The sequence below is a fragment of the Hemitrygon akajei genome, chromosome 23 (genome assembly GCF_048418815.1).
Source record: "Hemitrygon akajei chromosome 23, sHemAka1.3, whole genome shotgun sequence".
Taxonomy (NCBI): Eukaryota; Metazoa; Chordata; class Chondrichthyes; order Myliobatiformes; family Dasyatidae; genus Hemitrygon; species Hemitrygon akajei.
In genome coordinates, this window is record NC_133146.1 from 54,720,000 (window position 1) to 54,735,698 (window position 15,699).

At 37.7% G+C, this 15,699-nt stretch overlaps 1 protein-coding gene across 9 annotated transcripts in view; it reads left to right on the forward strand.

Annotated features, from left to right (window-relative positions):
- LOC140715460 (fibroblast growth factor receptor 2-like) overlaps positions 1–15,699 on the forward strand; it is a 182,349-nt gene that overhangs the window by 116,660 nt on the left and 49,990 nt on the right. For all 9 annotated transcript variants that reach the window (XM_073027689.1, XM_073027690.1, XM_073027686.1 and 6 more), the window contains 2 exons: positions 516–685; positions 7,846–7,969. In XM_073027689.1, coding sequence (XP_072883790.1) covers positions 516–685; positions 7,846–7,969 — 294 coding nt within the window. The remainder of the gene's footprint in view (positions 1–515; positions 686–7,845; positions 7,970–15,699) is intronic.

Consider the following 15,699-nt stretch of genomic DNA (forward strand, 5'->3'; position numbering starts at 1 on the left):
AAGCAGGAAAATCTGGCAGCGAGCTTAAATGCCCATTTCCCTACCTAATGTAGTTTCCAAGTATGCCTTTAAGTGCACTGCTGGCTGAGCCAGGCAAAACATGCCCCTATCTACAGATAGGCAATGCACGTCATATATAGAAGATTCATTTACTTGAGGCTTTCAGTAACCAATCAGTGGACCTGTTTTTACATCAAGGTATTCATGCTACTTCAGGCTCACACAAGCTACTGATTATTTTTTCCAAACTCTACTGTTAACCTGTAAAAGATCAGGAGGCTGAGGTACAGTCAGCATTATTTTGGTACTTGCAACTGAAGGTGATTACAGTTTATTATTTTAGCCTCAATCTTGTAGTGTTTTCCAGTATAGGGTCTTTATAGATCTGCTTGGTTCACTTTATTCCTCCCTCTCTCTCACCATCCCCTCCCAACCTTAATTGAATGGTGTTTTACTTGCTACAGGAAGATTTGGATAAATAGCATTAAAGTAACAATGATGATTGTTCGAAACAGGTCCCCCATACTGGACTCAGCCTAATAAAATGGAAAAGAGATTGCATGCTGTGCCAGCCGCCAACACTGTGAAGTTTCGCTGCCCAGCAGCAGGGAACCCAAAACCAACAATGCGATGGTTAAAAAATGGCCGTGAGTTCAAACCTGAATATCGAATGGGTTCATATAAGGTAAGGTCCACTTCTCTTATTTATAATGGCATAAACCTTATAAATTCATAAATTAACCTCTAACGAAGATCAATGTAAAAGAAAATCTTGAAAATTGATTTACATTGTCACAAGTCATCTGGGAAACCAGTATGTTGCTGGAGGTTTGTGGTGTACGTGACTTGGTTAGATTCAGTGCAGTGGTTTTTCCACTTGGCAGAAACAGTGGGACCAAACAGGTTTACACTTGTGCACACAGCTTTTTGCTTTTCAATGTAGACAGTTGTGTTTGTGTCTTGCTCATGTACAATCACTGCTTTCAGTTAAAGTATCTTTAATGTGGAAAGAGTTGTGTTTCCAAGCATAACAAAAATTGGTTCTTCATCCAAAGGAGGTGGTTGTAGGAGGGCAAGCATAAGCTTAATCAAAGAGTTTGCTTTCAAGAAGCATAGGGAGGTGGAGAAGCTGAGAAGTCTGGAGTAGGCGTTTCACAGTCTAGGATCAATGATACAAGAAAAATGAAGTCAGTGGGGTTTCATTTACTGAAGGGGTAAAAACGATAAAGAGGAAGGATATCTTTGAGGAATTAGAACACTGAGATTAAAATGTCAAGACTGGGGGAAAGTGGGCTACCATAAAAATGCCAGGTGGATGGGGAATTATAGGAGTAATTGGGAGCAGTTTCTGTGTTAAAGCACTGTGCAGCAAACAAGTATCAGATTTTTCCAGCTATCACATATAAAAAGACCAGGACTAATTCAGCCCATTCAGGCACTTAGATCTGATTGATACTGATGCTTTCCCAAATTTGATTCTAGCTTTTGAATTTATCCTGCTTTGTAAGGGTATAAAATCAAATAAAAAAACCTTCTATATCCATTCTGGAATGAAATGTGACCTCAGATTTGTTTACTGCACCTCATATACTGAAGTTCTAAACTTGTAACACTTGGGTTTAACTAACCTCTATACAATATTTTGGCAAGGTGTTGTAGCCAATATCTGAATTAATTTGAACTAGCAGTTGACAGTAATAGATTGCCAATAGTACCCCATTTCTGATTTTACATTGGTTTTGATGAAACATGAGAAAGTTAAATGGGGATTTAAGGCAGCCAGTCTGTTGATGCTTGTATTCCTATTCTGCATAGTTGAAAATTGTCCTGAATGTATAAAAACCTGCTGTGAGCATCAAGTGATATTTTGAAGTATTTTTCTTAGCAATAACACAGTGAACAATATATATAATCCGAAGCTTTGTTCATCAGTCAGTTTTGCAATGGCGCTGTTTGTCAAATTATTATATTATAAACATATTTTCTTTCTGGAGTGAAGGCATTTTGCTACTCGGGGTAAAGAGAGGCAAAACTGTGCAGGTACGTGACGTCAGCCAGTGGAGCGGGAAAAGTTTAAAAAAGCAAGAAATCTTCAGCGGTGTTTGATTCGGAGCAAGAAGGCTGCGAGTGGAATGGCTAAGGATTTCTGGAGTGAGGGCATTTTACTGCTCGGGGTAAAGGGAGGCAAGACTGCGCAGGCGCGTGACATCAGCCGGTAGAGTGAGAAAAGTTTAAAAAGAAGACCGCCATATCCAGCGGACAATGTTCAGAGTGGGCAGCGGAGTGAGAGGTGGCAGAGTGATCGGGCTTTGGCTCAACGGGCTTAGGCAGTAATAGGACGAGGCGAGGTAGGTTTACCTGTGTTAATTGAGGAAAGGAAGTAGTATATGTGTGATTCAGATTCAGTTTATTGTCATTTAGAAACCACAAATGCAATGCAGTTAAAAAATGAGACAACGTTCCTCCAGAATGATATCACAAAAGCACATGACAAAACAGACTACACCAGAAAATCCACATAACGTTTGGCAATCCCAATCCAGAGTCAGTGTTCTGTGCTTGTATCAGATGTGGGATGTCCTGGAGTCTCCCAGCCTCCCGGACAACCATATCTGCACCCGGTGTGTCGAGCTGGAGCTCCTAAGGGAGTGCGTTAGGGAACTGGAGATGCAGCTCGATGACTTTCGCCTGGTCAGGGAGAGTGACAAGGTGATAGAAAGGGGTTATAAGCAGGTGGTCACACGGGGGCCATGGGAGATAGACAAGTGGGTCACAGTCAGGGGGGAAGGGGAAGAGTCAGGTACTAGAGAGTATCCCTGTGGCTGTACCTCTTGACAATAAGTACTTTTGTTTGATTACTATTGGGGGGGACAGCCTACCTGGGGGAAGCAACAGTGGCCATGCCTCTGGCACAGAATCCGGCCCTGTGGCTGAGAAGGGTAGGGAAAGGAAGAGGAAGGCAGTAGTGATAGGGGACTATAGTTAGGGGGTCAGACAGGCTATTCTGTGGATGCAGGAAAGAAACTCGGATGGTAGTTTGCCTCCCAGGTGCCAGGGTCTGGGATGTTTCAGATCATGTCCAAGATATCCTGTGGTAGGAGGGAGACCAGTCAGAGGTCATGGTACATATTAGTACCAATGACATAGGTAGGAAAAGGGAAGAGGTCCTGAAAACAGACTACAGGGAGTTAGGAAGAAAGTTGAGAAGCAGGACCGCAAAGGTAGTAATCTTGGGATTACTGCCTGTGCCGCGAGACAGTGAGTATAGGAATAGAATGAGGTGGAGGATAAATGCGTGGCTGAGGGATTGGATCGGGGGCAGGGATTCAGATTTCGGGATCATTGGGACCTTTTTTGGGGCAGGAGTGACCTGTACAAAAAAGATGGGTTGCACTTGAATCCCTAAGGTTTGCTAAGGCTACTGGGGAGAGTTTAAACTAGAATTGTTGGGGGGTGGGAACCGAACTGAAGAAACTAGGGAAGAGGCTGTTGGCTCACAAATAGAGAAAGCTTAGAGACTGTGTGAGGGAGGATAGGCAGGTGATAGAGAAGGGAAGCGATCAGACAGATGGTTTGAGATGTGTCTATTTTAACGCAAGGAGTATTGTGAACAAAGCGGATGAGCTTAGAGCGTGGATCAGTAATTGGAGCTATGATGTGGTGGCCGTTACAGAGACTTGGATGGCTCAGGGACGGGAATGGTTACTTCAAGTACCGTGTTTTAGATGTTTCAGAAAGGACAGGGAGGGAGGCAAAAGAGGCAGGGGTGTGGCACTATTGATCAGAGATATTGTCACTGCTGCAGAAAAGGTGGACGTCATGGAAGGATTGTCTACGGATTGCTGAGCCTCTGGCGCAGAGAGTGGTGAGTGCGTGGAATGGGCTGCCAGCAACGGTGGTGGAGGTGGATACGATAGGGTCTTCTAAGAGACTTTTGGATAGGTACATGGAACTTAGTGAAATAGAGGGCTATGGGTAAGCCTAGTTATTTCTAAGGTAGGGACATGTTTGACACAACTTTGTCGGCCGAAGGACCTGTGTTGTGCTGTAGGTTTTCTATGTTTCTATAATATTATAGTGCATTTAGTGAAATTTCCAAACGTCACTTTATGCATGAAATAGAAGTCCTTGCATTAGAATTGAAAATCTGTGTTACATTTGTATGTGTGCCAGAACTGTTTATATTCTGGACACTCTACTGCATTTGAATTTCACATGTCGCCAGTGTACTGTAAACACCAGAAAATAAGGAACATTGTTTACAAAAGCAGATGGAGGGTTTCTTTTCGCATTTTAGTGTACTGAGATTTAAACTGTTAGGCAACCGGGCAAAGCATCTGCCAAATGCTCTGTCTGCAAGATAGAGTCTCTCATTCAACAATGAGTGTCAAGTCGGTCATAAATCAAATAAAGGAGGGCACCAGGCGTCAAACCTTCTATATGTGAGACAATCACAGATGATGTTTAGTCTGGTCTGTACAACTTAAAACTGGTTCGTTTATTGGAAAAGAATAGTGATGTGAAGTTTTTCTTGTAGAGACTGTGTATGAAGCCTGTTTGGTTCCTACAGTTCTATGAATTTATATCTAAATTAGAATTTTGGATCTAAAACTCACATATAATAAATTATTCAGGATGTAAAAGAACCTTTTATTGCTGGGGATATCGCAGTGTAGTTATGCCAGTTTGGTCCTTATCTCTCAACACTTTAAAAATTGTTTTCACATAATGAGAAGCTGACAGAATGGACCTCACACTATGAATGACACATTGTGTGGAAAACACAAGATCAGCCTTTTATCTGCCTACTGATTTCTTAGCATAACATTTATCAATACATTGTGAAATGGCAGAAAAAGCAGGTGCATTTATTGATATTGCATCTGCTCTTGAATGTAGACTGAGACTGGATTCAAAACAAATGCTTGATTTTAAATTTCGAAGCAATCTGAAACTAACAAAACTTGCATTTTAATTATTATATTTTATCAAATTTCTGATTGAGTTTCAAATTTACAATCTGAATGTTGAGTTCAATGATGTTCAAGCATGACCACTATTTTATTTCATTGGCTGTCAATTAAGGTTCTAATGACATTGGCAAAACTTAGATCCAGATTTTGATTCTTTGCTTGTTCTTTGTTCTCCCTTGCCTCTTTGCAAAGTATATGTTTTATCTCTCACCAATTCTGACAAAAGATTAGCATTTCTTTATATCTCCTTCACTAAAATAGTGTATGTCCTGTTGAATATTTTAAGCAGTTTAGTGTTCTGTTTCAAAGTTCTGTACCAGTATGCTTTAGATGGCAAACAGGGCTGGCATAGTGTAGTGGTACCAGGTTCAATTCCCACCGCTGCCTGTAAAGCGATTGTACATTCTCCCTGTGATCATGTGGGTTTCCTTTCACAGTTCGAAGACCTACCGGTTGGTAGGTTAATGAGTCATTGTAAATTGTCCTGTGATGAGGCTGGGATTAAACTGAAGACCTGGAAGGGCCTATTCCTTGCTGTATCTCAATAAATATAAAAATAAAAAGCTTCTGTGGAGAAACAGAATCGGATTTTAGGTCACTGCCCTTAATCAGAACTAGAAAAGTGAGAAGTTGAGCATGTCTTAAATTGCAGAGTGGCTGGGGTGGAGAGGGAATTTCTGTAATAGGGTGGAGGCCTGGTTGCCCAGTAACATAATTACTTTCTCTCTGCAATTTAAAACATGTTTGTTTTCTCATGTTTTTGTTTCTGAAGAAGGATCTTTAACCTGAACAATTAACCATATTTCCCTTTCCATGGATGCTGCCAGACCTGTTGCATTCTTGTGGTATTTTATTGCTTTTCTGATAATGTGGTAGAGGAGTGTCTGATGCCTCTAGGTCTCTAATCAATGGAGTTCAAAAAGATGAGGAGGTATCTCATTGAAACTGAATGAATACTGAACGCCCTGGATGTTGTGGATCTGGAAAGCATGTTTCTATTAGTAGGAGAATCTAGGATCTTAGGGCACAGTCTCTTAATAATGGGGTGTCTCTTTAAAACTGATGTGGAGAAATATCTTCAGTCAGAGTGTAGAGGATCTCTGGAATATTTTACCACAGAAGGCCAAGTCTTTGAGTGTATTTAAGGCAGAGATTAAGTGATTCCTGATTTTTAAAGGCATAAATCATTATGGGAAAACGGGAGAAAAATTCATCCATGATTGAATGGTGGAAAAAACTTGATGGGCAGAATGGCCTTATTTTGCTCCTATATTTCATGATCTTGTGGATTACTTTGGGACCTTCCATCCACAAGCACAATGGTCAGCTCTACAATAAATGCGTGAATCATTTATTCCATACGTAGATGGGCTACTGTTAGCAAGTCAGAAAAAGGAAGGATCATTTCATGTCAAAAGTCAAGGATCTGTGATAATTCTATTTTTTCCACAAGGTGGTGTCTGATCTACTGAGTTTTTATAACTTTTTCATTTTAAATTTCCAATATCCAAAACATACTGATTTTATAGTTTTTTTGAATACATAATTTAAAATGTGTTGGATTAGTCAATAAACCATTTAATCCTTTTCTACAATTCATCTACATCATTAAGTAGATTGGAGAGCTAACTTTATACTCTATACTGTCCACTTATACATTTACTTTACAACAGCCTTCTCAAAGTTAAAAGTAACATCTCAAAGATTCAGAGTACATTTATTATCAAAGTTTGTATGCAACATGCAACCCTGGGATTCATCTTCTCCATCCCTCCCGCCAGACAGTCACGAAACAAAGAAACACCATGGGCCCTGTTCAAAGAAAGCATCAACACCCAATGTGCAAAAAAAATCATGCAAGTGGCAAAACAACAAACAGGCAAATAACACACAGAATGTAAAACATCAAACTGCAGTCATAGAAACAGTCTAGAAATGTTCCGTGTAGCTCAGTTCAGTTGAATTTTGCACTGTGTCATTCATTGACTGCAGTCCGCAGAGCTAGTCTGCATCAAGATATCCCGATCAAAATCACACAAAACAGCAATATAAAAGGGTGTAACAAGAAACCAGAAAGACTTGTAATATGAACTCTGCATAATTTGACATTGGTGGAAGGAAGTTATGCTGGATGAAGCTACCATGATGAATTGAACTTGTGCTTACATATCTTTTGGGAATCCTGTGGACTTAATAGTTCAGCAAAATAACCACTATACTCAAATAATGCAATCCATCATCTTGCATTAGATAAGTTAAGCATCTGACTTTCTATCTCAGTGCATAAATCATTAATTATTGTGATGAACAGCTGAGGCACTACACAGATCCTGTAAGGATAATATGCTGCTGTATCTCCCAGTTCTGTCTCCTGCCTTACAGTACCTTGTTGAATTTTTGCCACAGTGGGGGAAAAATCTGCATGATAGGATAGAGTATCTAATATTTTGGCTGCCTGTGTTATGTTATTGAGATATATATCTGTTAGTTTAAGGCAAAGGAGGGAAATAAGGTAGGCTGATGGTTGATTTCTAAGCAGACCAAAGTTATTACATATTATTAAGCTAAATTCTATAGGTCGCTACAGTAAGAACTAATAAGGAACCATAGCAAAACAGCAGCAGTGCATAAAATGGATTCTCTGTTCTAATGCATCAACTTCTATTATAGTCCTTTGGGCCCAAAATGGAAATGTACTTTTCTGGTAATCAGCGTCTATTCAATTCCAGGGAGCAAGGTGAGACAAAAACATACAGAGTTAAATCTTGACATTTAGTACATGACTACTTAATTATGAACAAAAAAATGCAGGCATTTTGTTAAATTTACTTCTGTACAAGACTCTCTCAAAAAATTGCTGCTTTTTCAACAGATTCGACCTCCACACTGGAGTCTTATTATGGAAAGCGCTGTTCCATCCGATAAGGGCAATTATACATGTGTGATAGAAAATGCTCATGGATCCATAAATCATACATACCATTTAGATGTAGTAGGTAAGTGTACATATAATCACCAAACACCAAGATGATGTTAAATTTTAGAAATTATGACACAGTAAAATTGTTTCGCTAGTTTTGCATATGAGGGAACATTTCAGCACATTATTTTATGTTAGAATAGGACCATGTTCTCTGTTAATGTTGGCTGCATAAAATGTTAATAATATATTTTAGTTGCAACATAAATAAACAGCACAACTTTTGACTCTTCTACTTGGTAAAGAATTTTTATGTTGTAATATGCATTTTCTTGACAAGACACTAAAGAATAAACCAACCAGTAATGGCTGCTAGATCATTTAACACATGTTTTACTTTAAACAAAGAAAACAGCAAGGCTTAATTTTTTTAAATTATTCAGTTTGTTGCCATGTTTTCAGCTGTGTTTTTCCATGTTGTATATGGTCCATTTAGAAGGGAACATAAATAGAGTAAAATCATTTTTAAAAAAAGGTTGTGAAGTGCACAAGCAGTTACCTTGTGCTGGACAATTACAATTTAAAAAAATACCACAAGCAGAGATTTTAGTGGTTTTGCACAAAGAAACCAAACAATATTGTTTTTTTTACTCAAAGCATTATTCATAGCTTCAACAATCAGTGTTAGAAGACAGCTTTGTGAGATATGTAAACAATTACTGCTCTGCCAAATGATGACTTCACAACATGTATTCATCCATGGTAGAGAACCCATAAATAGAATAGTTCTGAGCTGAAATGTCTTACTTTCAATGGCAATGTCTGACAAGGATTGCCTTTGGCCATCTTATTCTGGGGTACAGTAATGTGAACCCGACGCAGTCAAATTCTTCATCAGAATTTAATGTTAAAGGCATTCAATTTGATTTCTTCAGCAATGCACAAGTTTTTTTTACATATTTGAATTATTATATATATTTCATTTTCATGTGAATATATAATAGACATATAATAACAATATATAATATCTTTTTAATGCTAGGAGCATTGTAAGAAAGGTGGATGAGCTTAGAGCATGGATTGATACCTGGAAATATGATGTAGCTATTAGTGAAACATGGTTGCAGGAAGGGTGTGATTGGCAACTAAATATTCCTAGATTTCGTTGCTTCAGGTGTGATAGAATCGGAGGGACAAGAGGGGGAGGTGTTGCATTGCTTGTCAGAGAAAATATTGCAGCAGTGCTCCGGCAGGATAGATTAGAGAGCTTGTCAAGGGGGCTATTTGGGTGGAATTGAGGAATGAGAAAGGTGTAGTAACACTTATAGGGGTGTATTATAGACCACCTAATGGGGAGCGAGAATTGGGGGAGCAAATTTGCAAGGAGATAGCAGATATTTATAGTAAGCACAGGGTTGTGATTGTGGGAGATTTTAATTGTCCACACATAGACTGGGAAACTCATACTGTAAATGGGATGGATGGTTTGGAGTTTGTAAAATGTATGCAGGATAGTTTTTTTTGCAGTAATACATAGAGGTACCAACTAGAGAAGGGGCAGTGTTGGATCTTCTGTTAGGGAATGAAATAGGTCAAGTGACGGAGGTATGTGTTGGGGAGCACTTCGGGTCCAGTGATCACAATGCCATTAGTTTCAATATAATTATGGAGAAGGATAGGACTGGACCCAGGGTTGAGATTTTTGATTGGAGAAAGGCTAACTTTGAGGTGATGCGAAAGGATTTAGGAGTGGATTGGGACAATTTGTTTTATGGGAAGGATGTAATAGAGAAATGGTGGTCATTTAAAGGTGAAATTTTGAGGATACAGAAACTTTATGTTCCTGTTAGGTTGAAAGGAAAGGTTAAAAGTTTGAGAGAGCCATGGTTTTCGAGGGATGTTGGAAACTTGGTTAGGAAAAAGAGAGATATCTACAATAAATTTAGGCAGCATGGAGTAAATGAGGTGCTCGAGGAATATAAAGAATGTAAGAAGAATCTTAAGAAAGAAATTAGAAAAGCTAAAAGAAGATACAAGGTTGTTTTGGTAAGTAAGGTGAAAATAAATCCAAAGGGTTTCTACAGTTATATTAATAGCAAAAGGATAGTGAGGGATAAAATTGGTCTCTTAGAGAATCAGAGTGGACAGCTATGTGTGGAGCTGGAAGAGATGGGGGAGATTTTGAACAATTTCTTTTCTTTGGTATTCACTAAGGAGAAGGATATTGAATTGTGTAAGGTAAGGAAAACAAGTAGGGAAGTTATGGAAACTATGACGATTAAAGAGGAGGAAGTACTGGCGCTTTTAAGGAATATAAAAGTGGATAAATCTCCGGTTCCTGACAGGATATTCCCTAGGACCTTGAGGGAAGTTAGTGTAGAAATAGCAGTGGCTCTGACAGAAATATTTCAAATGTCTTTAGAAACGGGGATGGTGCCGGAGGATTGGTGTATTGCTCATGTAGTTCCATTGTTTAAAAAGGGTTCTAAGACTAAACCTAGTGATTATAGGCCTGTCAGTTTGACATCAGTGGTGGGTAAATTAATGGGAAGTATTCTTAGAGATGGTATATATAATTATCTGGATAGACAGGGTCTGATTAGGAACAGTCAACATGGATTTGTGCGTGGAAAGTCATGTTTGACAAATCTTATTGAATTTTTTGAAGAGGTTACAAGGAAAGTTGATGAGGGTAAAGCAGTGGACATTGTCTATATGGACTTCAGTAAGGCCTTTGACAAGGTTCCGCATGGAAGGTTAGTTAGGAAGGTTCAATTGTTAAGTATTAATATTGAAGTAGTAAAATGAATTCAACAGTGGCTGGATGGGAGATGCCAGAGAGTAGTGGTGGATAACTGTTTGTCAGGTTGGAGGCTGGTGACTAGTGGCGTGCCTCAGGGATCTGTACTGGGTCCAATGTTGTTTGTCATATACATTAATGATCTGGAGGATGGGGTGGTAAATTGGATTAGTAAGTATGCAGATGATACTAAGGTAGGTGGCGTTATGGATAATGAAGTAGGTTTTCAAAGTTTGCAGAGAGTTAGGCCAGTTAGAAGAGTGGGCTGAGCGATGGCAGATGGAGTTTAATGCTGATAAGTGTGAAGTGCTGCATTTTGGTAGGAATAATCCAAATAGGACATATATCGTAAATGGTAGGGCATTGAAGAATGCAGTAGAACAGTGATTTAGTAATAATGGTGCATAGTTCCCTGAAGGTGAAATCTCATGTGAATAGGGTGGTGAAGAAAGCTTTCGGTATGTTGGCCTTTATAAATCAGAGCATTGAGTATAGGATGTAATGTTAAGATTGTACAAGGCATTGGTAAGGCCGAATTTGGAGTATTGTGTACAGTTCTGGTCACTGAATTATAGGAAAGATGTCAACAAAATAGAGAGAGTACAGAGAAGATTTACAAGAATGTTACCTGGGTTTCAGCACCTAAGTTACAGAGAAAGGATGAACAAGTTAGGTCTTTATTCTTTGGAGCGTAGAAGGTTGAGGGGGGACTTGATAGAGGTATTTAAAATTATGAGGGGGATAGAGTTGATGTGGATAGACTTTTTCCATTGAGAGTAGGGGAGATTCAAACAAGAGGACATGAGTTGAGACTTAGGGAGCAAAAGTTTAAGGTTAACATGAGGGGGAATTTCTTTACTCAGAGAGTGGTAGCTGTGTGGAATGAGCTTCCAGTAGAAGTGTTAGAGGCAAGTTCGATACTGTCATTTAAAGCAAAATTGGATAGGTATATGGACAGGAAAGGAATGGAGGGTTATGGGCTGAGTGCGGGTCAGTGGGATTAGGTGAGAGTAAGCGTTCGGCATGGACTGGAAGGGCCGAGATGGCCTGTTTCCATGCTGTAATTGTTATATAGTTATAATAGTTTCTATGGAATAAGAATTTTTTGAAAGTATGCACTCTGTGGAAAAGGCTGCAGCCAAAATAGTTTTCCACAAATTAGTAAAGCAATTTTTTGGAATATTGTTTCGTAACTTTCATTTTCGGTATTTTCAGTTAGGTGCCAGGTATATTGCATAAAATTCACATTTGTCTTTACCTTTTATTTTGCTTTTTGCATATTCATTAAAATAATGTAACTGAAAACACAAGTGCTAGGGTATCTTCAGGCTAAAATCCTTCAGAAGATTACCAAACTATAATGTCTTTAACCAGTTTCTAGCTATGAGTAAATCTGATTTTCAAAACAGCCTGTGATTTACAATTGTGAATTAGCATTATAATCTAAAAGAATGCTAATAATTATAGTCTGGAAATATTCATTTTGCCTCTGTTTGACCACAAAATATTTGCCAGTTGAAATTACAACATACAGCGTTAACATTCTCTCCTTCATTAGCAATGGCATAATTGGCATTGAAGTGAACTTGTGCATTTGTCTACCTGCAATTTTTTACATATCTTTCCTTGGGTCTTTAGAAATGTGTTAGTTGTGATTCAATGTATTTGCAATTAGAAGCTAAACTGATCTACAAGTAGGATAATATTTTAATTTGTAGTGTGCCACCACATTTCAGAGTTGAGGAATAAGTCTGTTATGTAGTTGAAAGAGATAGATGACCTTCATCAAGTTAACCATCACTCCTAAAGGTTTGCTTGCTTGAGAAAATAATGAAATTACGATAGTTTTTATTCCCAAAGGCTTATAGAATGCCAATCTAGAGGGCAGCCATGAACATGAAAGAGGTGGTGCAGGAGAAAGATAATTGATGTGGATGTGGTGGTTGCCCATAGATGCTGGTTAAGTCGTCGTATTTTAAAGAGATGCCTGTGATAGTGGAAGAGGTCCACAGATTGAAAACACACTATAATCCCAACTGATTTTAGTCAAAAGACCTGTATGAGTATTGAATAACAAAATTGGAAAACCAACCTAGGGAGTTTTAAAAGTAGGTAATATTAGGGAAACAGATTGAGATTCTAATAGTTCTTGTATTGGGTCAGAGAAGTTCAATCTCATTTCTTGCCCTCCCCGAAGTCAATTTGGCTGCCATGTCTTTTTAAATTTAATATTCACTTTTAGCATGATTAAAATTCCAAATTTGAAGTTGTTCTTGGCAGAAGATCAAGTGCTGATCAAATCATGATTAGGTGATGTAATGCTTACCTTATGTTGTTAAACATGTATAATTTTCTGAGTTCAGTGTCTCAGTTCAAAAGTGACATATTTTTTTAAACTAAAATCTAGTTTAAAACAAAACTTAACTGACCAGTTTGGTTGTTTTCATAGTGGTTTTAATTTGATTCTTTTAGATATGAATATTTCTAAATGGTGCAGTGTGAAGAGAACTTTAAAATCACTTGATAACTGATTGTCAGCCAAAATTTAATTATATATTTAAAACTACATGCCCAGCACCAAAATCTTATCCAAATGCTGTTAGTGTTCATAGCTATTAATATATTTTCAGTCTTGATTAGTTTCATAATTCAGCCTCTTAGAGAGTGATACAGTATTGACCTGTAACAATTACTTTTCAAGTTGCATTGAAAAGGTGGCTGAGCTAATTGTTTGCATTTGTTTAATTTGCAGCAACATTTGAATACATTAACTAGTGCACCATTCAGGAATTTCCAGAACACCCTCTTGTTTATATTCTGTCTCAAATAACCATGGCATGAACTGGTATAATCTCTTCAATTAGAGCACAAAATTTCATAGGTCATTGGAGGCTTGGGTTTAAACATCTGGTTTAGTTCACTACCAAAATAACTACTGGACTTTTTGTACCAGTAACATATTTGTACCACCAACACAGAAACAAAAAGAAACATAAAACATCAAGAATGTTAATATAATATTCAGCTATCAAAATACATCTTCATAATTTGTTAACACTTCCAGTGCAGCATGCATTCATAATTTGAACATTTTGAACATCAATTTTTTGAAGATTATCCCAGTTTTAGTCCCTGTAAATAAATATCTTACAAAGCATCTACTTTAAATAATTTTTACTTGACTTAATGTATTTGGTTATACTTCCCTATCATAATTAGTTGTAACTTTGAGTTTGTTTAATCATTTCAATTTTAGATTTTGTTAAAGTTGATATATTCTGACAACTAACTTCTATTCCTCTAATATTTCCTCATAATAAAATTCTCCATACTTCAGATTGAACTTGTCAGTTTTCTTTCCCACTCATTCGTTATTTGGAAAAGTGTTCTTGATTGTTTTTGAATGTTGTGATTTGAGATTTTCAAGCATCAATATGATTGCATAAACTTAGTTCAAGCTGCTAATCTGCTTGTTTTCATAATTGCATGGCTACTTTTTCCATATATTGTCACTTCTTTGTGAATGTTTGCCTTCAATTTCTTGTATGTTTAATGGTACAATGTCATTATTAAATAGTTCTTTTCAAAAATTAAACCCAAATCTATCTGATCAGTGTTTTCGATGTAACCAAGAAATTGGTACTTTTTTACATTCTACTTGGTCTTGCTTCAAAATTCAACCTTTTTGGACAAATTTAAGAGTTTTACTGGAACAAATCATTGGAATACAACTTCCACACAACCCAACATTACTTTTACTAGGTAATATTGAAGGGATAAAACCGATATCCAGATTGAATAAATATCAGAAAGAATTTATAAAAATTGCATTGGCAGTAGCCAAAAAAGCTATTGCAGTGACTTGGAAATCGGATACATATCTAAGTATAGATCGTTGGAAGAACGAAATTTATGGCTGTATTCCACTTGAAAAAATCACTTACAATTTAAGAGATAAATATGAAACATTTTTGAAAATTTGGCGCCCTTATTTACAAAAGACAGGATTAAATATATAGGTGCTCCGAAGATGAAATAATTGGTTACTTGGGGAAAGAAATAAATGCATACACCAAAGTTATTACGAACTCCGTGGAGCGTGTGGGGATCTTCCAATATCCAGGCATTCCTTTTTTTTTTCTCTTTCTTTTTTTTTAGGGATGTTAGGGGGGAGGGGTTAAGGGGAGGGGGGCTGGGTAACATTTTTTTTTCTCATACACTTTTATTTTGTAACTATTTGAAAACAATAAAAAAAGTTTTAAAAAAAAAATGTGAAAAAGCCTGAGGTAACGAATATACTGCTGAGAAATGTTACAATTCTGTTTTATAGAGAATAAATATAAGTCTTCTGTGTCAACCATGTTATATGTGAAATAATTCAAATCTCATAGCACCACGAGATAATTGAATGGTGGATCAGATTTGATGAGCTGAATGGCCTAATTCTCATCTTATGCCTATTGTCTTATGCATAAAGTATAATCTATTTTGCTAAACAGTTAGATAAATTCCATAAGACCATAACATATAGGGACAGAATTAGGCCATTTGGCCCATTGAGTCTGCTCTGCCATCTCATCATGGCTGATCCAGTTTTCCTCTCAGCCCAATCTCCTGCCTTCTCTCCATATCCCTTCATGCCCAAACCAAACAAGAATCTATCAACCTCTGCCTTGGTGTCCCTAGCTGCCTGTGCAAAAAATTCCACAGATTCACCACTCTTTGGCTAAAGCAAGCCTTCTCATATCTAAAAGAACGCCCCTCTATTCTGAAGCCATGACCTCTAGTCTTGGACTTCCCCACCATAGGAAACATCACCACATCCAGTCTATCAAGGCCTTTCACCATTTGATAGGTTTCAATGAGGTCACCTCTTATTCTTCTGAATTCTAGTGAATACAGGCCCTGAGCCATCAAACGCTCTTCATATGACAAGCTATTCGATCCTATAATCATTTTCGTGAACCTCCTTTGAGTCCTGTCCAGTTTCAGCACATCCTTTTTAA